General features: G+C 35.5%; 1 protein-coding gene across 2 annotated transcripts in view; it reads left to right on the forward strand.

The window, feature by feature from the left end:
- LRPPRC (leucine rich pentatricopeptide repeat containing) overlaps positions 1-23,232 on the forward strand; it is a 93,298-nt gene that overhangs the window by 64,640 nt on the left and 5,426 nt on the right. For both annotated transcript variants that reach the window (XM_083829112.1, XM_083829113.1), the window contains exons 26-36: positions 316-384; positions 634-724; positions 3,298-3,440; positions 3,553-3,637; positions 8,797-8,917; positions 12,573-12,661; positions 15,962-16,166; positions 18,270-18,409; positions 18,593-18,708; positions 21,622-21,696; positions 23,137-23,221. In XM_083829112.1, coding sequence (XP_083685238.1) covers positions 316-384; positions 634-724; positions 3,298-3,440; positions 3,553-3,637; positions 8,797-8,917; positions 12,573-12,661; positions 15,962-16,166; positions 18,270-18,409; positions 18,593-18,708; positions 21,622-21,696; positions 23,137-23,221 — 1,219 coding nt within the window. The remainder of the gene's footprint in view (positions 1-315; positions 385-633; positions 725-3,297; positions 3,441-3,552; positions 3,638-8,796; positions 8,918-12,572; positions 12,662-15,961; positions 16,167-18,269; positions 18,410-18,592; positions 18,709-21,621; positions 21,697-23,136; positions 23,222-23,232) is intronic.

Below are 23,232 nucleotides of genomic sequence, written 5' to 3' on the forward strand. Positions count from 1 at the left end.
TAATGGTAATAATATTCCATTACTGCAGTGATGGAAATTATTTAATACTTCAGTTCATCTGAAGTATGTTCTGTAGCAACTGTGTTTGTCAGTGCAGACACAGCAATTTTTGATCAAAAAGGAAAATGTCTTCAAAAAAATGACTGCAATTTTTAAGCCTGTCATAAATGCAGCTTAATTTGATTATTTGTGAGCTTTGTCAAAAAACAAAACCTATAAACTGTTACTATGAGGACGTGTATCATACCTACTTTAGCTTAGAATATTCTGTGTGAAGTAATTTTTTTTTTTTCTTGTGGAAATATTATTTTGCAGACTCCTGGTTTAAGAGCCCACCCTGGAAGGTTGCAGTGGTTTGCAAAAAAGTGTATATCAAATAATCAGGTACGTGGCTTGTATGTCATCTTCTGTAGAACTGTCGTTATGTTCCAAGAATAATTGTTTTGAAATATTTCATTGCTAGACGTTTTTTTGTGTGAAGATGTGTGACAGGCTGATGAGGTGAACTTAATGCCATGTGTAAACGCTGGTATATACTTAAACAGAAATATTTTAGATGAATGTACACAGTATCTAAGTGCACATATGTAGGAAATAATTGTTTGGCTGAGATGATGATCTTTCTTTTTAAAGATGGAGACTTTGGAACAATTGGTAGAATTAACTCAAAATCTCTTTGAATGTGATAGAGATGAAATGTACTACCACCTGCTTCAACTCTGTGGTAAGTTAACATGTAATCTTTTTCATTTTCAATTGGAGAGGTGTTTTGTCCTTAAAGAATTAGTATGGATATAGTTTCTGAGGCATCTTGCAGGGGAGGAGAGTACAGGTAGTTTGTTTGTTTTTTTTTTTTTTTTACCTGCAGAGCTCAGCATAACAGTACCCTAGAACTTATATAGTATAAATCTTCCATTTCATGTTACTCTGTTGTGTCATAACTTAAAAGTTTACTATGTGTATATATATATATATACATATGTATAATATATATATATATGCTTGTAAGAAGAAAAATTGCTCACTTTTTTCTATATTTATGGTCATTAAAGATCTGGATTCTACTTTAAATGGATCTACCTACATCTTCCGGAAAGGTGTGGGATTTTTTTTTAAATCTACCAGTTCCTCACCACCTATAGCCAAACTTGTGCATCACTTATGGAAATTGACCTTTTTTTTAAATTGGAAGTTCAGTTCTGTACTACAGATTTGTTAAAGAATGTATCTGTAGTTAATTTCATTTATTTTCTATATTTTTCTGTTTGTGTCGGTTTTGTTATTCAGTGTATCATACTGTATTATACACAGTAAAAATGTTAGAGTCTTTAGTTCTAGTTATTTAAAGTCTTGAGAAAATATTTTGCATTCTCAGGATTGGATATTGAATACCAAATAGGAAGTCAGGACAAAAAAAAAAAAAGGCGTTACAAGGATTGCTACGTATTTCAGAAAGATGACACAAAGCCTTATATCACGGTTATATATTAAGGAGTCATTACAGCTATTTGATATATTTGGTCTTGGGAAAACTTGGATTTGAGCTTGAAATAACTAGGCTGTTTTCCCATGTATATTTTAATTTGACTAGAACCAGCGATGTTGTTTCGCTAAACAATGTTTTATTAGAACCCCCTTTTAGTAGAGCAATGAAAGACGCTGCATCCCCATTGCATATAATTACAAGCAGAAGGTATGAGTATTTCCCCCCCCCGCCCCAGAGACTTCTTGTGATCTTTGTTCCTTTTCGTTTTATGAACAGTCTCAAAAAAAAAAAAAAAAAAAACCAAAACTGTGGCATTACCCTGTTCTGGCTTTGTGTTTACTGGTTCACCCTGAAATATCAAGTAGGCCTGATACACACCCTTGTCTCAACAGGAGGGGGTCTTCCTGTTTTCCACCGTCATCTTGTTCAACCTCTAGCAGCGACTAGGTGTGACAGTGTGCCTGCTAGGAAGAGAATCCAAGAAGATAGAATTTATCAAATTCTGTCATACAAAATCTTCAGTTGTCTTTGAAAAGACAAAACCCATTCCATCTACTCAAAGAAGTGGAAAACATTTGTGGGTTTCTGTCACTGTAAAAGACAAAAACCATGCACACCCCTGCTTTCAACCATTTAAAATTATCTATCAAAGCTGCCCAGTGAACTAGTACAGTAGAGAGTTGTCACTGTGCACCAAAGCCACACTTAAGATCTATTTTAAGTATTAAAAAAATGAAGCATCTACCATTTAGTTCAAGCTGTGATCAAAAATGTTGAAAACATTGTGTTTGTTTATGTAGAGTAAGAGAAAAAATTAGATGAAAAATGAAGAAAATGAGAAAAAATGAGAGAGCTTCAGGAGTTCTGGGTCTAGCTCTTTCTCAGAGCTATGACAGCTTCAAAGTTAGATCAGTCTGTGGTCTTGTCAAGTAAAGTGTTGAATGCCTCCAGGGGTGTAAATTAAACAGCCTTCGTGGGCAACCTGTGCCAAGGTTTGACCATCCTCATATACTGCATTCATATACTCATATACTGTCCCATTACTGCAACTTTTAACCATCACCTTTCAAACTGTGCTGTGCACTGCTAAGGAGAGACCCATCAATTAAGTAGCTGAAGACAGCAATTAGATTCCTCCGTTAGACTGCTTTTCTCCAGGTGGTACAAAACCCAGCTTCTTCAACTTCCTGTTTTATTCAATCTTCTCAAGCCCCTTGTCTGTCTTGATGTCTGAATTTGTTGCAGTTGCCAGCATCTGCTTGATAGTTGTGGAGCCCAAAACAAACATAAGAAAACCTATCAAACATTCTCCATCCTCCTTTGTTTACTGCCATAATAACCTGTGTTTAAAAATGTTAATTTTAGTCCTTAAGTCAAATAAAATGATCAGTTTTAAGGTAGTTTGCTGCCTCTTCTAAAAAGCTGAAGTGGTACTAGAACCTTGTGGAAAGTGGGTATGGATCTTGGAATTTAGAAATGGTACCTTAGAATGTCTTGTAAACGTTTCAAATCTTTTTCCAATTGTTTTGGCAATTAATAAGGAGGAATATTTGAGTTGATGAGATGGGGGAAAAATTCTGCAATATTTTTGTGTTTTCTCGTTCATTTAAAAATTTGTACAGTCTTTTTTCTTCTGTTTGCATCTTCCTGTACCTTCTGAGTAGTAACAGTATTTTAGAACTTCTCAATTTGATGATCATATGAAGCAGAAGTACCTGACTCACGGACAAAGTATTTTCCAAAGATATGACTCTAGATATGTATATATACTTTAAATGTGCTTTTATCTGAAAACTTAAATCTTGTTTCAGAGAACAACAGCGACTGGTCAAAGGCTGAAGCAATTTGGACTAAAATGCAAGAAGAAAATGTTGTTCCTCGTCAGAAAACACTAACCTTGCTGGCTGATATACTTGAGAAAAATGGTCAGGTTGTCCCATTTGAGGTACCTAAGGTAATCTGTCTTCACCTTTGGTAGCTAACAATGCTTTTGAATGTATACTTTTCCAATGAAAAATACTAACAAATAGCATTATAGCAATTTAAATAAGCTTTTTGTTTTAAAGGCTAGACAAGAAGAAACAAGAAGCCCAATTTCTTCTTCTGAAGAAAGAAAAATAAGGATGCTTTGCAAGAAAAATAGTGCAAAAGGTAAACTGAAACTCGCTGCTGCCCCCCCAGCGCTAAGCTTTAGATTTCTGCTAACTACAGAGCAAGAGATGCTTGCTGCCGCTTTCTGTTGGTTTGCTAGTGTGTTACAAAAGTTACATGATAAGCTTACTTAGCAATGTTCTGCTTCAAAAGTTGATGAGAGAAGCAAATGCTAAACTGTTTAAAGTGTCATTTGAAATACTGACTTTAAATGCATGTTTCAAATTTGGTCTGCGGTGAAGTAGGTGATTTTAAAATTTTAGAAGTATTGCTGGTCTGTAGTTTATATTGTTAGTTGAATACCATTTTCTAGAACTTAAATTTAATCTGTTAAACATAAGGAACTATGCACAGGGTCAATACTGAAAATACCCTTTCAGCATTGTAAGTGCCTGTGTGGTTCCCAGTAAATCTAGCTCTTTGGCTGCAAGTTTTATGGTGAAGACATGAGAAGCATAGAGAGAAGGATAATTTGCGAGCAAAATAGCAGGCACATGTTCATGGGAAGGCAATTATCCATTACAAGAAGTTGTTCAGAGACTTTGGATTTGTCCCTGCCTTAATAATAAGATCAGATTTAGATCCAAAATATACTTCAGCTATCTCTTAATTTAAGGTACAGATTTAACAAAGAAAATACTTAGATGAGATTAAATTAGACGAGTCTGGACTATGGAGATGATCACCTCTCATTGGTCAAAAGAGGTGATTCTCCTGCCGTATTTAGCACTGGAGCAGTCTCACCTTGAATACTGTGTGCAGCTCTGGGCTCCGCATTATAAAAATGATGTTAAAGTACTTGAAAGCATCCAGCGGAGGGCAGCAAGGCTGGTAAAAGGGTGGGAGGCCTGTCTTGTGAGGAGAGGCTGAGGACATTCGGGCTGTCTGGTCTAGGGAAAAGGAGGCTGAGGGGAGACCTTGCTGCTCTCTGTGGCTTCTCGAGGTGGGGAAGCATAGAGGGAGGTGCTGGGCTCTGCTCCTGGGATCCGATGGCAGGATGCATGGGAACGGCACAGAGGTGGGCTGGGGAGGGTCAGACTGGGCATGAGGAGAAAATTATTTACTGTGAGGGTATCAGACACTGGGACAGGCTTTCTAGTGAGGTGATTGATGCCCCACTCCTGTCAGTGTTCAAGAGGCATTTGGATAATGCCCTCGTTAAAATGCCCTAAGTTGGTCAGCCCTGAAGAGGCCAGGCAAGAGGACTTTGATCTTTGTAGCTCCCTTCCAACTGAGCTATTCTTTTTTATTGCTGCCTTCCTTTCTGGCTTTTATCTGTTAGTCTGTTTTCTTTCTGTTAATGTTGCAAAGCTATCTGTGTCTGTTTGAAGGGAGATATGTCTCCTAGTGTCTTTAACTTCTTTGCAATTATAGTCCATGGTTTTCCCTAAAATTAGCTACCTTCTCTTGATCTTCCTCCTACAAAGACAAACAGTACTAAAAATGTGTTTATTTGGGTTGTAATACACAATATAAATAAAAAATCAAAATCAGTGTCCCCACAGCTCACTGTTTCCAAAGCCCTTGGCATGTGGGTGCCACCCAACAAATAAAATGGCTTCATTGAGAGATCACTTCAGATCTTCTGCTGTGAGAAGTAAATAGCTATTCTGCAGAAAATTCTCTGCCTGAGTTAAAAAGAGAATTAACTTGTGCTTGGGTATTTGCCTTTGTGTATAGAAAGGAGGAATGTACTGCAGTACAATTCCTCTGGCTCAGTCTATGCTTAGTTTAAATAATTGGAAATCCATTCTTATTCATCTCATCCCAAAACACTGTCACAGAGTCAGAATTAGCATAACTGGGTCATAATTGATCCATTTCTAGCATTAGCCAAGGTGCAGATCATCTTAATATTCTTGAAATCTTTTTCTTTGCCTCTATTATGGTAAATAACTAGATCTCACTTGAGAGATCATAAAATAGAATTAAATGAGTTAAAATAATTAATGTAGCTGAATTATGAAGATTTATAAATACAAGGTACCTCGTTTTCTTCTCTTATCAGTGTATTTTGCAAGTTGGACCCACAGACTAAGCTTTGAGTTTAAAAGCAGAACCTGTTAGTCATTGACAGTTACCTTCTGTTGTTAGTAAAATGACCCTAGAGAAGTATGGAGTCTCAGGAGCACGGATTAGAAGTCTGGACTCTGCATATTCTGTATGTAAGGTGTGCAGTCGTGGGTATTGTGGTGAACATAGCATTAATGCTTTAAGGAAATTCTTCATGGTGGTAAAGTTTTGGAATCAAAAGACAGAAAAGCAGAAATACCTTTCACTGAGCAATAAACAAAATTAATGGAATGAATTTTATATGTATTTCCTAGAAAAGTATCCAGTGCCTTCAATAACATAAATGAGCAAGTGGAGAGCAGGCGGAAATTAAATATAGCTTGGACTTTGGAGGGACACTAGTTTAATACGAAATTATAAACTGTAACTGCTACTAGTCTGTGGTGACACTTGATACTGAATTTACCAATAAATTACTCCTGCATATTCTTTTATTCAGAGCAGCAGTGCTTGAGAGGAGGTAGTCTAGAGCTATTGGAAATTAGGGGAAACAGACAAATTTTGGGAAACAGTTTCTTTTTGTCTTAAACTAAGTTGTCACTTTTGTATAACATTATAATGTAGTTTTGATATAAATGTAATAGGGCAGAATAAATTTTTTATCAACGCATTTCTGATAGGAAAAAGATTAACTTAATCTAGTTATGTAACTAATTTCATGAATTTATCCGCTCTGACAAGGGGGTGTTTTGAAAATCTGTTCTCTGAAGTGCTTGATTTATGCAAGTCACGGTTGCGTTTTTATCCTGATTCTGCAGTGTGAGAACTTGACTCAAGTGGATCATGTTACACATAGCCCAAACAGTTGCAATTCCTGAAACAAATTTGACTGTCTTGAGAACTGAGACTTTCTTGGCAAGTTGTCACTTTTCTAACAGATCTTTCTACTTGAAATAGCTTGTATAACACCGTCTGATTCTGAAACCAAGAACTTTCTCTCCTGAATGCTAATATACTTTGGTAATTTTAGATAGCATCTGAAGAATCAATAAGCTGATAACACCTGATCAGGTACATATCTCAGTTGGAGACACATTTAGGTATACTTTAAACATGCTACTTGCACGGATGCAAAATAGAGTTAAGAAAATAGTCTAATCTGAATAGGATAATCATTCTGAGGTTGGGATTGACATATACAACTAAATATTTTGGAACAGGAAAACAAAACCGACACTAAGATTTTTTTTTTCTGCATTGAAGTAGTCATTACAAAAAGATTTAAGTATATTTCATTGTAGAAGCAGATCTTTAGCATCCTGGACCAAGATCATTGATAGTAACATATGCTTGATATTATATCCACTGGTGGCAAAGTCCACTTCTGTACCCAACTAGTGGAAAGGAATACTGAAACCTGGAGTGAAATCCTAGTTCTGTCTGAGAACATTAGAAGTCTTCAAACATACAGATTTTTTTTTTGTTTTAAAAAGTAAAATTTAAGTAGGCTTTTACTGTTGGAAGGAACAAACATATCACCAGTCAGTTACATTTTTCTGAATGAAAAGTGGCACTTGTAATAGATTGTACCAGTGAGAGAGCTTTTGTTACCACTGAATGCGATTACAAGTCTACCAGTACCTCAAATTTCAGAAAAGTGGAAAAAAGGTGTCTTTTCTGCTAGATTTGGGTGTGAATGCTCCTTTGCAATTTGTGGTATTTGGCATCTGAGCAGGCAGGAGCATTCAGCACATTGCAGCAGGCCAAGCGTTAACCTCAGACCAATAAGTGAGCGTGGGGGGGAGGATTCCCAGACTGTTTCTGTGACATTCTGTTGCTGTTTTATGGTCCTTTGGTTGACAATGCAATCACTATTGTAGTGTCAGACATCAATCATATTCTTTCTCCATCTCTCTCGTATCTCTGTCTCATACATTGAATTCACGTACGTGGAATTGGACTTAATGGGTTAGAACACTACTGTAAAAATTATCTCAGTTCATGTATGTTTAATGTAGCTCAGAGCGTCCAAAGTAGATTATGGGTAGCAATGTTAATTCTAATATAAACTCAGTGTGTGAGTGTGTGTGTGTTGCAAGTAATTATTTTATGCATGGTCAATTCTGTGCCTGCATTTCACCAAGTTTTTATGTATACATTTTGGTTGAAGAAGTTTAAGACCAACAGTTTAACACCAACTGTTCAGGCTTTGGGAATGCCAGTTTAAAATTTACAGCCCACAATAGTAAGTGCTACTAGTGTGATGCTTCTTGTGACAGTAAGATTCAAACAAGTTATCTTCATCATTTCTTTCAATGTATAAGAGCAAAACTTCCTGCATAGCTATAAAATTTGTAGTATTATTTCTGAAAAGTGTAAAAGATAATTGTGGCTTAGTTTTAAATTAGCAAAGGGATTTTTTTTTTTTTAAGTTTCCTTGAAGGAAACATACGATCACGGTTTTAGATGCAAGAGATGATTTCTGGTTCTTAACATGTTAGAAAACTGTGTTGCAGCTCAGACTGCTACCTAGGCTGTGTGTTTATAGCTGCATAATTTTGTTTCAGAAAAATAAATGACTGAAAAGTGTGCTTATCATTTTTTTTCCTTTTTGGTAACATCTTTTCATACGCTGACAGTTATTGTGAATGCATGAAATAAAACTGTTAATCAGTCAAACAAATGCAGCGTAGTTTACTTGTTAAATATCTGTATATTTGTAAATTGTATGTTTTGTATAAATCTTGTCGTAGCCAAATAATTTGATCTCCCCATATTGGAATCACTTCCTATATTATTTGTTAAATGCTGTTGTGATCATGCACCAGATACTGTAACTATATACCCCAGCATTAGGTGTTGCTTTAAAAAAATCTTGAGTCTTCCCCTTCTAACCAGTTGTGTTGGTATTTAAGCAACAGCTATATATGGAAAACCAGGAGTAGCAAACTTTTTGTTCTCTGGAGGCTTGTGTCAGTTGATTGTTGTGTACAAGCAGTTTTGAACAAGCTGTGACCAACAGCTTTGGTCTCAAAGATGTAAGAGGATGAAATGATTTCAGATGGACCTTTTCAATGAAAAAATGACTTTTTATGACCACCAGTATTATAACATGACACTTTGTTTGGGCTGTTTGTCTTTTTTAGAGGCCTACGATTTTTTCCTGCAAACACAAGAGAAGGACTATCATTATCGTACGTATATCGCTCTTATAAAAGCGTTGTTATCACAGGATTCTCTTGAAGAAGCTATCCAAGTGAAACACATGTAAGGCTTTTCTGCATTTTGGTGATTTTAATTGTTGGGTTTTGCTGGTTTGGGGTTTTGGGAAATTTTTTTGTTGTTCTTTAAATAATTTCTGGATCATTTTCAGCTAAGTCCTTAAATTTCAATGGGAAAACAATTCATGACTGGTAATTGGGAGTTATGGTAAGAAATATACCAATGCTTCATATGGCAGTCTGCCATATATTAAAAAAAATCTAGTGAAGAGACAGTGTGTATTGCTAATAACTCATTTCAACTAACAGTATCAACAATTGCACTTGGCATCAGAACTGAAAGTCTGCCCTTCTGGCAGTCTGCCTTTTCCCCTTTAGAGCAATATCCAAACAGACAAGATTCCTTCACTGAACTGCCCCTGAGCCTTCTCAATCCCCATCCCTGCTGCTACCCTACCCTATCCACACTCTCTGGCAGCTGGCTGCCTGCCAAATGCAAAATGGTACATTTGACTGTTATGCCAGTGGCTAGGAGATGACCATAAACCTTAGATCCAGCTGTTACGCTTCTGAAAGAAATCCAACCTGCTGTCATACATTATTAGAGTCACCAGTATTGAATTAACCTTTAGTGAGTTGTGTGGTGCACCACTTGCTTGAAGTGTTGCCTGTAATGTGCATTCTGGCCAGATTATAGACTTCAAATTAAGTGTTACTATTCATCAAGCTAGAGTTAAGAAGAACAAAAATTTAAGTAATTTAAGTCATTTCATTTCTGCAGCTAAAACAAGAGTGGTGGCTTCCTTCATTGTGTTCTGACTGAATACAGTGGATTAGAAAGTGGCTGTGGGTAACTTACATGCTGCATAGTCTAATAATTTTTGGAGTTAACTTAGTTTATTATCTTAATGTTTTCTTTAAAAGTGTCTAGATCAGTGAAATGTCTTCTGTTGAAAAATGGTTAAGTTCCACGTTCAGAAGCACAAACAGCACTTTTCCAACGCGGTGTCAGTAACCGAGCTTTATGAAAAGGAATGTTTGTGCTTAATGGATAGAAGGCTTATATCAAGGAAAAACTTGACCTGCTCATCAAATTCTGCTCCTTGAAATGAGAATAACTAAAAATGTTTATAAATAAAAGATGGAAAGGACATGTTTGAAAGTACAAATTATGCTGAAAAAGTTTAGCTACTTTGTTAAACATTTATAGAAAATCTTCATGTATAGAAAAGTATATAGAAAGATTCTTCAAGGAAGAAGTTTGAAACTTTTCACTGAAGACTTGTGCATGCACTGACGGCTTCCTGCTCCACAGCTCAAACATGCTTGTAAGGAAGATGCGCAGAATATTGCATGTTACAAGCAGTAATTTGCAGATCGGAAGAGGAGAGAGAATGTGGTGGTTTGTTCCTGGTGTTGGTGATTCAGAAATCCTGCTTTAGATAATAAGTGTTTTAGGATGTAAAATGCAGGAAAGAAAAGAATAAAAAAAAATGTTAAAGACTAAGAAAGTTTGAAATGTGTTTTTAGGGACAAAGCCTCTGAATCTCGAGATGTTTGGGGAAAAAAGAAAATAGGATTTAATAAGAGGTTCTGGTCAAAGCCAACCATAGTAAAATAACCACCGTGCTTTTCAGAACTCATACTCAATCATGTAGCATAGAAATGCCAAATAATGACATTCTGAGAAGCCCATAACAGCTCACTGTTACATCAAGACAGAAAATGCTTACTATTACCAGTGTTTATAGTGTTTATCTGTGTATCTTTTTTCTAATAACAAAATCATGCTTACATTAAGCATTTTCAAAAGTCTGTAAGCTTTAAATTATTCACTGAAGTAGAGGAAGTGATTTTGTGTGTACACATGGTTGAAGAATAGCAAATCTATTTCGCACACATTTCTGCATGCTTGACAATTTTACCAACCTCATATTACAGAGAGATTATTCCTACAAAGCCTAAATGTGTGCAGTGGCCTGAAACTTGTGCAACTCCCAATATTTTCATAAAATACATGAAAGCCACCTTAATTTGTATAAGCTAACATCTTTTTCTTTTTACTCTGCTCGAAGCCAAACTTGAAATTTAAATAATATGTAGAGAGCTTTAGTATGAATATTAGCATAGGCAACAAAATAAGTAATTTTTGTGTTTAAAAGGGTTAGATTATTTTAAAACTTCCGTACTGTCATCAGACCTGAGAAACTTCAATGAGAAAGTCATGTTGTGGTAGAAGGAAATTGAACTCCCACTCTGCGTTTGGAAACAAACAAACAAAAAACAAACAGAAGGTTACTGATCTGTTGGTCAACCCGAGTCTACTTGCTTTGGCATCCTAGCACTGTTTTGAGGAGTATTTACTGCATTTAGTTAAAGTTTTAAATAGAAATTTAGGAGTATGGGAATGATGGATTAGTTCTGTAATAGTAGGTAACATCTATTTAATCACACTGAAGATTGGAAGATTGGAGAAAGTAAATCCTTTGTTATATGTAATTTACAGTCTCATGCATGAATTGTTGACTTAAGGGCTTTGACAGATGGGACAAAGGGAAAAAAAAAAGAAAAGGCAGAACTGAGCAGTGGGTGCTTAGGCAGGGATTAAGAGGATTGGTTGGGAGAGTAAGAAAATCCTGAGTCCAGTGACTGCATTTGTGAGCCTGGGAGGCTGGAAGTGACTGAGAGGATAGTCATATTGTGTACTATGTGAAGGATTTTCTTGGGATTGAGGGGAATAATTTAGCAATGACCCTGCTTACCTCCCAATCCGCTCAGCCTTTAAGTTCAAGTAGGTAGGCTGCTCAGTTGTTTGCCACAAGATGATCAGTGAGGTTTATCTTGATTGCTGATATGGTAAATGGCGATGCCCCCCTTCTCTGTGCAGAGATTTTGTAATCTAGAAATGAACATTTGTAAAGTTATCCCTGTATATTAAAAATGTGGCTGTATGTCATTGAGGAATGGAAACATTTTGTTCGCATCGATGTGAAGGCTGGTTAGTCTCTCTTGCCTAATTTCCAGAGTGTTAGAAAAGCTTTAGCAATGTTCTTAAAGTGAAGATCCTCTTTACTATAGGTATGTGCTGTGTAGTATTGTCGGAGATAAAGAATTGATAAGCCAAATACAATTTTAACACGGCTAAGGCAGCAAACGTAGTATGTTCACTTTAAAAAACTGTATACATCTAGATGACAGAAATTTGAAAATTAATCAACCAAATGATATGGTGTTAGTTCATAATATGCTTTAGTTTATGTTTAAAATATACAGTGCTGAAAATAAATGTTTCATTTTTATTGCTGAAAGAATAGTTTTACATTTTATAATTATGGTGACTATTGAAAAAAGAAGAAAAAGTATCCAGCTTAGGATACAACAGAACAATGCAGGGCATGCAGTTATTTTAGTCATCTAATATGTCAGCATTCAAGAATCTGAACCGATTGTTTAAAAAAAATCTTGTACTTTGTTTCTTTTGTTGCTCACTTCCAACTTTGTCATCTGTCAGAATGCAAAAAAAAATTATCCTTCTATAACCATTGACAGGATAACACAAAAGCTGTCTCCAGGTCGATATTTTGCAGCAATATTTTTAACATACGAACAGTAGTTTTTATAATTTCACCTTGGTGCTCAACCATTTATTATCGTATCAGAAGCATGTCAGTAATTCCTTTCTAAATGTCTGCTTCTTTTAGTGCTGAGACCCACATCAAGGGCTTCACACTGAACAGTGCTGCCAGCAGCCTCCTCATCATATCGCAAGTTAGGCGGGATTATTTGAAAGGTATGTCACAATGCTTGACCTTTACGTCACATTAATGCCTCTGCAGATTTTTCTTGTAACGCCCTTCGAATACTTGGATAAAGGAGTCCATTTAGCAAATTACCTGCTTATCAAGAGCCTTTTGTGGTAGCTGAGAGACGTAAATTACTGTACATGCATTTATAATACAGCTTGAATATGAATGTACTTGTCATTTGACCACTTAGTCCAGTTTCCATTCCATTTAACACAAGATGGGTTTTCTTAAGATGAATCACAGCTCTTCAGACATGCAAAATTTGTGCTCCAGAACGAGAGAAAGTACAGGCTTTCAAGTGTGTTAAAATTCACAGCACAAGTCATTTTGCTTTGGAAATTAACATACTTTAGAGCATCTGAAACAATTCCCAGCAGTTGTTTCTTGCATATTGTGGTGGTTGTGTGAGATACCAGATGAGTTAAATTGACTGTTAAATGTGCATGATTGTGCACTAAATGATTATAATATTGATTTAAAAACTTAATCAAATACTTTTTAATAGTTCTTAATACCAACAGTTACAAATATTGTTTGTCTTTCTTTTTAATGTAACGATCACAATAGAAAAGAAAATGGTGGCTGAAGAGTATTTGAGGGCACACAAGAAGATGGTGGATAAAGTTCACAGTTGTGTTACTTTACTTCTCGGTATTAGTTGTTTTGCAGCCTATAGCATTCAGCTCTACAGCGTTAGATTTTACATATTCAGTTGTTCTTTAGAACTCGTGTGAGTAGGAAACTCTGCAAGCATGTAGTTTTACATGCCGTGCTGTGTTTTACCCCTTTGCAAATGTATGTACGGTGTTGATACACATTGTAAATGATACCTTTAAGCATCAAAGTGGCTACGTATGAAAATATGTATTGCACTGAACTGGGTTTCACTTTCATACCAGCGGGCATACCAGAAAATCCATTTTTGATTCTGCCATCTGTTAATTTTTTTTCATTCCACTTTGCGTAGTTGTAGTAGCCCATACACATGTAATAGTAGCTACATGAAAATACTCTAGGATGAGCATTTAGACACCTCTTCTCACTTGTACTCCTTCCTGCAGCTGATAAAATTCTCAACTTTCAAATTCCTTCCCCCTTCAGTCTGACATCACTGCCAGGTGTCATTGACTGAAGTATTTGCAGTGAATGCAATTGCTTGTCTTGTGTGTTGGCAAGTCTTACCTTTTTTGCAGTTTCAAATCCTTCATGTAAACTTTATTTGATACTACTCTAGTATATTTTCTGTTTTTGCCTCTGTCCAGGGTGTCACTAAGTTTTGTTAGTTCTAATCCTAAACATTGCACTCCCACATCTTCCCTTCTTCAGAACATCACTGATATTTCTGTATTGTGACAATTTTTCTTTAACTATACATTTGCTTTTTAGCTGGCATCCTAGATAATTTGCTACCTCAACCAAAATGTTACTTTTTGCACAATATAAAGAAGCTGTTGGGGAATGCATGATTTTGCACCATTCTATTGGCTTTTATTTTGTGCGTTGAACAAGCTTTATTTTGGTAATTTAATTGAATAATCAGAATTGATCCTTGTTTCTCTTTTAAAGATAATTGCTTCTCTTTCTAAGTGAAGCCTTGAAAATGCAAGCTACTAAATGTTTCAGTCACATTGGTCATTTTCTGAGGCTCAAATTTTAGGGTGAAGTCTTGTAACCTTATGTTAGTGAGCTCCATTTAACATACATCCTGTGATGGCAGACGTATCTCATGAGCTTTCACTTTTGTAAAACTTACCAGTTCCTCAGACAGTTCGTCATCATTCTTTGCAATTTAATGCAGTACAGGTTTTAAAAAATAATTATGTAGCTCCTTAAGTAGCCTCAAAAGAACTATAATATCTTCTAGCAAGAACTCTGTTTAAAAAAAAAAAAAAGTTAAGAGTCAAAACTTGAGTTTTATGGTACAGAATTTGCAGAACTTACAGATAAGTAAAAGATAAGTAGTGGGTTTTCACAAGCAAAGTTAGCTTCTTTTAAGTACTGAAAGATCAAGGGATTAAATTATGAATTCAGATTAGTAGTAATGTGAGTGCTTTTGCACAGGAAAAGGGGTACCAGCAGAATTACCCGATATGCTACTCGAACACAGTTTCTTGCAGTAGTGCTGCATGCATGCAACTTCCAAGTCTTTTTCTTTCCTTGTTCTTGAGAAGGCTAGTTAGGCTACGTGTTAAAGGGAGGTCCCCACATAAAACCAGGAGAAAATTTGAACTTTACATGTGTGTTAAGATTGCTTTTAGATTTTGGGAATTTCGTCCTTGATGTATTACTCATTTTTTTCCCCTAAACGAGAAGGAAAGAAAGAAAAAAAGAAATGGGGCAGAAGGGAAGTTGGCTGTGAAGAAAAGTTAGGCACACAGGATGTTTTTTCTTCCTCTCTTGTGAAAGGTGGTATTTGGTTTCTGCAGTACCTGAATATTGAATTGAAATGTTAATACTGTGAAGTTCAAGTGGTGGGTGTATATTATGTTAGAAGTGTTATCCCTTAGTATGATAATTATTATCTGTGATTAATCCTGCCTGTGATGGTAAGGACTAAGAGGTTTTTACCAGAGGGTCATGTGTTTCTCTGTATGTTTACTCATGTTTAATGTAAATCGACAAGAATTCTGGTTAGAAAAATGAGAGCGACTGTTACAGATGCACAGAAGACTGATTTGGGGTGTTTTTAGCATGTGACTCCTGTTATTTTAGGAGTTCTTAAAGTAACTGTCCAGTTCGGAGTTTTTTTGTTCTTTTGTGGACACTCATATTACGTACTTCTATTTAAAATTAAATGTTGGTAAACAAAGTTCTGGTGCACACTTAAAATACTAGACTTAAGCAGTTTTGGTAATAAATTACATTTTTGTAATCTTGGTTCTTAAGTCTGCCACATTTTTCTTTTCCAGTAAAGAAAATTCATTATAGCTTGTTTGGAGAAAAAACAAGCTTAAAACATTACAACTTTACGGTCATAAGGGAGGGCACTTGTGACATAGCTGCTTTCCCTGACCTGGATACTGAAATGGGATAATTTAATGTTAAACTTATTCTAATACTTTCTTTTATTGAACAAATATTAAAGCATTGTATCCTAAATTGCCATTGAAAGTTTTGTATATATGTTTGTTATAATTTCCGATAGTGATTTTGGGGCATAACTTCAGCACGAGAATTATTTTCTATACATGTTTTTATAAATGTAAGGTTAATGATACCAGCAGTGTGGGTTTTTTTCAACTAAAATCTCAATTACTTTTTCCTTATTTCTTCACCTTCATTAGATGCCATAGCTGCTTTCCAAGGAATGCTTGACAGTGGCTTGTTGCCTACTAGACCAGCAGTTATTGTACTTGCTGAGGCTTTGGCAGTGAAAGGAGATATGAAGAACTTAAAAGCATTTGGAAACATGGTAGAAGACATCATAAAATCGATTGATTTATCTCCCTCACTAATTGCCAATGCTATTGCATTGGCTCATGCTAAGAAGTAAGTATTTCTATGACTTCCAACCTTTTATACAAAGTGGTGGGAAATCATTAACATTATCCACTTCATTCTGTTTCCATTCTTAGTGTCCTAGATGTTAAAATTCAGGGCAAGATGAGAACTGCGCTGTTCGGTCCTGTTCTGGTCTCATTTTGCAAATGCATTTGGGTTTTGTAATTCATTTAATGAAATACAGGGATAGCTGTGAAGCATTTGGGAGAGCCTAAGGCCTTCTCTGTTGGTGTAATTAGCTTTGATACTTCTGTTTCAAACATATTACACATCTCATAAAGTGTTCTCCTTGGTGTGAGATCAAAAGCTCTACGAGGTCTGAATGTCAAATAGAACTAATTAATCAATATAAACTTAAAAATCTTGGAATTTAGCACATATATTATGCATATAATATTAGTTTGGAAACAAAATCTATTACTTGTTCCAGTAACTGAAATGATAATATACGGCTGTGTTTACCCTCAAAATGTGAAAGCCAGGTATGTATCTGTGAGGTGGTTTTATACTTTTTGTCAGTATTAAAAAAATGGGAAAAAGTTTCTCCTATGCTGCTTTAGGCCACAGTTTCCATCATGATAATTATCCCCACACATTGATTATCCTTTCATTCAAATGTTTAATTCAGGATCATGTTCTGCCTAGCATTTTTTTAATTGGTAAGTCGGTACTTAGCTAGTTTATCCTTTGCATAAAACTGTCGGGGGGAAGCACTTCTTCACATACTGTGAACTTCTCAAATGCAGTTTGCAGGAATCAATCTTTAGGAATCCTACATACTCTGCTATTTTCTTTCAAGACAGTTTCATCAGGTAGAGCTCCTCTGTGTAACTCAGCAGGATAGTTGTGTAACTATGTAGTACATAACAGATACCTGATGGCCTTGGGCATGCCAGACCAGAGCTAGTAGTTACTGGAATAGTTACTGGGTAGTAGTGTCTGCAGCAGCAAGATGATTTAAATTGAAGGAGAACCATGCACGCCAGTTCCAGTAGTGAGCTCACTGTATTTTCAGCCACTGAAAAACAAGGAAGGACTGATCCTGTAAATATTTAGATCCAAGTGGTCCTTGGCAGAGGATTCTAGTGAATTGGCTTTTGCCTATTTCTGTGTCATGAAAGGGTTGCAAAGTCATGACGTGTTTGTAACATGGATCAGATTGACTGCAAGAATAGATAAGTAAATCACTGTATACAGACACAGGTTAAGCAAGCAGCATCAACTTTTCTTCTGCCATACCAAAATTAGCTTAGTTGTATGAGAAGACTTAGCAGTAGCATAAATAATATGCACCTTATGTATTCTTACATACAAGTTGTACCTTGCGAACTGTGATAAAAAGTAGAGATTTAAATATACTTCAGATAGCTGTTCACTTGTTGGTAGATTTGTATTCCTAATACAGTTTTCAAAACATTGTTATAGCTTTTAAATGTGTTTCATCTAAAAGCATTAATCACTGATTTTTTTAATTAAATTTGTTATTAGAGTGGACTTATAAGAGGAGACGTCATTTGAACTTTTTAGAACACCAGAAGTAGAGTTTTCACTTGAATGAATACTTTGTGTGTTATTTTATTAGCATTTGCTATACTTAAGCCTGAAGATGAAAGAGTTTAGGCAAAGGTATTGGCCAAATGACATTTAGTATCTTTTTTTTGCATCCAAAACGGCAGACATGGGAAGAGTTGGCTAAATAATTAATTGAATAGCATAAAGAAATACTCGAGTTGTCTGCATTAATTATTCAGATACCTCCCGTTAATGTTTTGATTTTTACCTTCTGGGTTTGCAGAACTTTGCTTCCTTAAAGCAGCTAGCCAGAACTCTTTATTTAGTGAGGGAAGAAAAATGTGTCAAAATTACATGTCCTGAAGGTCAAAGATCTTTTGGAAATTTGGCTTACAGGTTAATTTATTAATTCAGTCATAAATAGTTTCACTTTTACAATATCTGAATGCAGTCATAGGTACTCAACCGTTCTTGGGAAGTATAACATTAATGTAGGAAGTAAAAATTTAAATATAATTGCTTCTTTAGGTTTAGAAATCTTGATTTCTGAAACTAAGCCAGTTCAATATTTTTTCCTAGCAATGACCTTGATGCTGCAGTGGAATACCTTGAGCCTCTGCTTATCTCTGGTGCACAGAATCCTGATCAACCTGTCAAAAATATTTCCTTTTTGTTAAGAAAGGTGTCTGAGGAAGGATTAGAGCCAGCTTTGGAAAAATGTAAGTTAATTGCAGTTGTATTTAAATATTCTGACTAGACAGAGGTGTTACAGAAGAGCTGTTACATGTAAAACCTGCCCAGTCAGCATAAATCATGCCTGTAAAGTTTACAAAAGTGCCTTTTCAATCAAAGACTTTACTTATTTCCTTTCCTTTTTCCTAATATTTTCTATCATTTTGCAGTTGGCGTGATGGCAGAACGACTGGCCAATCAGTTTGGAATTTACAGACCTGTCACAGATCTTTTCCTTCAATATGTCAGTGCAGGCAGAGTGGATGATGCCAGATCTCTAGTACAGGTAATGACATAACAAGAGAGGTACAGAAATGCATAGAGCTCTTCAAGGGTAAACTGACAAATTATAAAAAAAGGTGTTGTATAGCATAGGCTAATGCTAGTTTGCTTTTGAATTCCAACAGAAGTATCAACATGATTTAGATTATTATGTACCATGAGATAGTAGTCTAATGCTAATAGTAGCAGTGGGTGCCAAAGTGAGAAAGCTTTTGTCTTGCAACAGCCTGAAGGAAATAATACATATTGCATGAAGTTCCCTCCAAAGCAAGTATTTTCATAGTTTTTTCATATATTTTCAAGCTTTCTATTAGACAGCTTTGCTTCTTGCAGACCATCACCTTGCAACTCCTCACATAATTTTCGCTGTGCTGTAAACCTAATACATCTCTCATAACTATACAGTTCACAAAATAGAAGTGGGCAGTATTTGCTTTTTGTAGCCACGATATTTCACTCTTTTTTTTTTTGTTACTTTGTCTAAGCTGTATTCAGTGTTTGCTAAGAGCTGAATTCACCTACTGTTCAGCTGAGTGTCACAGATGTATTAAAAGACAAATGCTCGTCTCTCAGCCACAGTCTGGGCTAAGTTAACGATCTTCAAGGTGTGACATGACTGCTCACTACGTTTTTGCAGAGCTAGACACAGAGCCGTGCTGGAGGCAGAATAAGCTGCAGGTGGTGAGTGCTGGTGTCTCCATCAGGTCAGGAAGCCTCCTCCCTGCAGGCAGCAGTAAAGCAGCCATGCGATCCTGCAGCCCTCTTGGGGCATGTAGGCTCCCTGCCTCAAAATGGGGCCTGTTACCAGCTCCTGGTAGTGAATAGAACTCACTTACCAGTTGCTGAGTTTTCTAAGCTATTACAGAAACAGTTCTGCTTCACATAGCAGAAGCTTTATGATATCCCAAGACTTTTTTTTACCCAAAGGAAGAATGCATGCTAACAAATGTGTTCAGTGACTTTGGCTATAGAGTCAGGTGTATTATTTGTATATTTCCTCTCTGGAATATTTTTTTAATTGTTTTACCTAACTGTTCATCTGAGTGTTAATTTAAAAGGAGACAATGATTTTAATATAAAACCCTATTTTTTTATAGCATGAAACATGAAAATGTGAAAAATTCTTGCTGACTTACTCTTGCTTTTCTCTTTGATTAGGAAATGGAAATCAGTTATAATATCCTGCATTTGTGAAAATAAGTGGGGTTTTTTGCATTTTTAAGTAAAAGCTACATGTTTTCAAAAACAAAACCAACAAAAAACACTGAACAATTTTCATTCTTAGTTTCCTAAAACTTTTTATTACAACAGTATACAACTGTTGGAATTAAGTTCACAGCTCTATAGCGTAGTTGAAATAATGTTGTGTACACTGTATCTCAGAGGAGAATTTTTATAGATTTCATGTTAAGTGGGCATTCACATGTAAGTTTGAGTTAAAACTTCTTTGTGAGACAGTTTTTCCTATAGCATATATAAAATAAAATGTGTTAACATTCTTGATTGTTATTGTGGATCAAATATTCTACTAATAGGTAACCAGAAGATAGTAATAATCAAAGTCTACTCTTTGCTTTTCTATTAAAAAGTGGAAAGTAAACCACAATCTAAATGAACTATTTCTCTTGTAATAATCTAAATTATTGGTAATACACACAGAGAATCCTTTCATTCAAAAATATATCTCTGAGTCTGTTTAAACTTTCAAGAAACATCATTTTTTTTAACTGTGTGGAGGAACAGTTTTGTGTTTTTCGATGAAAGTCAAGTGTTTGATATTTTGGCATGAAAGGGAGCTGTGGAAAACCTTTCGGTGACTAGACTGTCTCTTTCCTCTTACTATACTGATAGTAGGTGAGAATGTCTAAAATCAATATATAATGTTGCAAGTTATTTCCATGAATGCTTTGCCCCTATTTATGAAGATTTTTGTCAGAGTACTAGCAGTACATGGATGCGAATATTTTTTTGTCCGTTTCCCTGACTGAATGAAGCTTCACACCTTTTCACCTGGATCTTAAAGAGCTTGTCAAAAATACTACGCATATACTACATTCATAATGGAACAAAGCAAAATTTCTCATTTGCAGATGTCTAAAATACTAATTGAATGTGGTAAATTAATTGTACATGTATGTCTGTATGCATAGTACCTGTCTGCCCGTGCATTTTGGTACCAATAAAATCTCTTGCAGCTTACAAGAAGCCCTGTGCACTATTAGAATTTTAAGACTGGTACCTCTGAGGTGCATAAATGAAAATATTGTCTTGTATATTTTATTTTGCCCTCGTCTAAAGTAAGATAGATTTTTGATTTATCTGTTCTGTCTCAAACTTTTTTTTAAGTTAAGCTTCTCTCTCTCTCCCTCAAACACTGTCTATTGCAGTGAAAGCCTTTTATAAAATAGAGAGATTGAAATCAGTCCTTTGTATGCATAAGTGTAGGTAATTATACTTTAAAGAGAACTTGCTTTGTACATTTTAATTTTTATAAAGAAACGAGCAGTTATCTCCCTGACACCTTATTAAATGTATAATTAACCTTATGATCCCTAGCTCACTTGTGAATGCTTGGCAGTATAATTGGAGAGGAATAGTGTTTCTCTTTTTCATTCTTTTGCAGTCCTAAACCTCGTTTTTGTGGTGTGTTGAAGTATTAGTTTAATTCTTTCCCCTTTTGTTTTAAACAAACTTTATACCTACCATTTTAAAAACAATGTTCGCCAAAATGGTGCACAAAATGAACTTGTTTCCTGTGTTGTGTTTTTTTAAACTCATGGTCATTTGTTTTACCTTGCAGATAGGTAATATATATTAAAATATTTTAAAAGTCTATAACTGGAAATTTTCACCTTAGTCATTTTGTTTTTTGCTAACCTGCTCACAACAGCTGCATTAACTATTTCTTTTTCTTTAGAGGTGTGGTGGATTAGTTGAGGAGAAGAGAACTTTTCTGAATTTCATGGGTAAAGCAGCATCTAAACCTGGAGAGGTATAATATTTTTTCATGCTTATCATTGTATATGTAGCATATACATATGTAGTATATACTAGTTAATCATCTTTTGAAATGTTTTGGATCTTGAACTTCACAGTTGACAGCTTTATCAGGTTTCTCAGGGTGGGGAAGAAAGGTTAATTTGCAGAGCTAGTCACATTTAAAAGAACAGCTTATTTTATGAGGCATAATAGAATGGAGAATGTAATTAATATTTTTCTATTAATTCAGTAATTTCCTTTATTTTTGATGTCGTAGTTTATATGCTACAAACATTATGCTTTAAATTTTTATTGCTTCGCTATCCAGTTCCATATCGCAACCTGAACATATTTGTTTTGTTGTCTGCGTTGAATGAATACATATGCAGTGAGAACCTCAGCCCCTCTAGAATGATAAAAGGTGCCTATGTTTACATTGAAAGACTCATTTCATATTACATGCTGTACTGTTTTGGGCATGTATTGAGTTTGAGCATCTGTTTAGATTACTGGTTTTGTGCTCATTCACTTTAATTCCAGCTACTCTGATTTATGTGCCTGCCCTACTCCCGTCCCTCCCTCTTCTCCTTGCCCCCCTTCTTCTTCCCCAGGTTCCTCAAAGTAATAAAACAAACAAACAAACAAAAAAAACAATAACAAAACAAACAAAGGCAAAAATGCGCATTGATTTCTCTTTCGTAGAGGAGTAGCATCAGGAGACAGTTAATATAAAAACTAGAATAAATGCTTCTCAAATGAGGGAAAACGCACTTTATTTTGCAGAACTTGCCTTTAGATACTCATGGATTAAAAATTCTACTGTAAAAGTGACAATGATAAATACCATCTTTTGGTGTCTATGAAAGAAATTTAAAAACTTGAAATTTTCTAGCTTTTAGAGCTGAAATTTTAATAACAGAATTTTCTAGTGTGTGATAAAGATGTTAGTAACTTCTGTACACTTTAAATTCAAGACTTGAGTTCTTGAAACTGGAGTCAGAGGTTAAGGGAGGGAGAGTCCAATTTTAAGCACATTAGTCAGTGATCTGACTACTTCGAAGCACTGATCATAGCTACCATTGACCTCTAGGTCAGTGAAGGCTGCCGAGTAGTTTGAATTCTTCAATTTGGTTGAAATCCTGACATATTCTCATTAATATGTCGATTGCTTCCTTCAAAAAGAAACTATTGTATAGTCTCATGGGGTTTTAGTCCCATATTTTTTTATGGGGTGTTAGTCCCATATTTTGTTCATTTTATTGTCTACCTGATTTCTTCGGCTATTTCTCATTCACATGAGAATTTGGGAAAGAAATATTGTGTCTTCAGTTGAACAGTCCATTTCTTGTAATCAATAATTCATTTCACTTAAAAGATCTGAAATAGTTGTTTTAACTTTGTCGATTTTGTTTGAAGTTAATGCTCTTCTTTGTCTGTGTTTTAAATCTCATAGGCAAAGAAGATTGAGACACTTCTAGAACTGATTCCTGATCACCTAGATATGGAAACTGCATACCGTTACCTCCTAAAATGTTATGGTAATTTACTC

The sequence above is a fragment of the Anser anser genome (genome assembly GCF_964211835.1).
Source record: "Anser anser genome assembly, chromosome: 3".
Lineage (NCBI taxonomy): Eukaryota > Metazoa > Chordata > Aves > Anseriformes > Anatidae > Anser > Anser anser.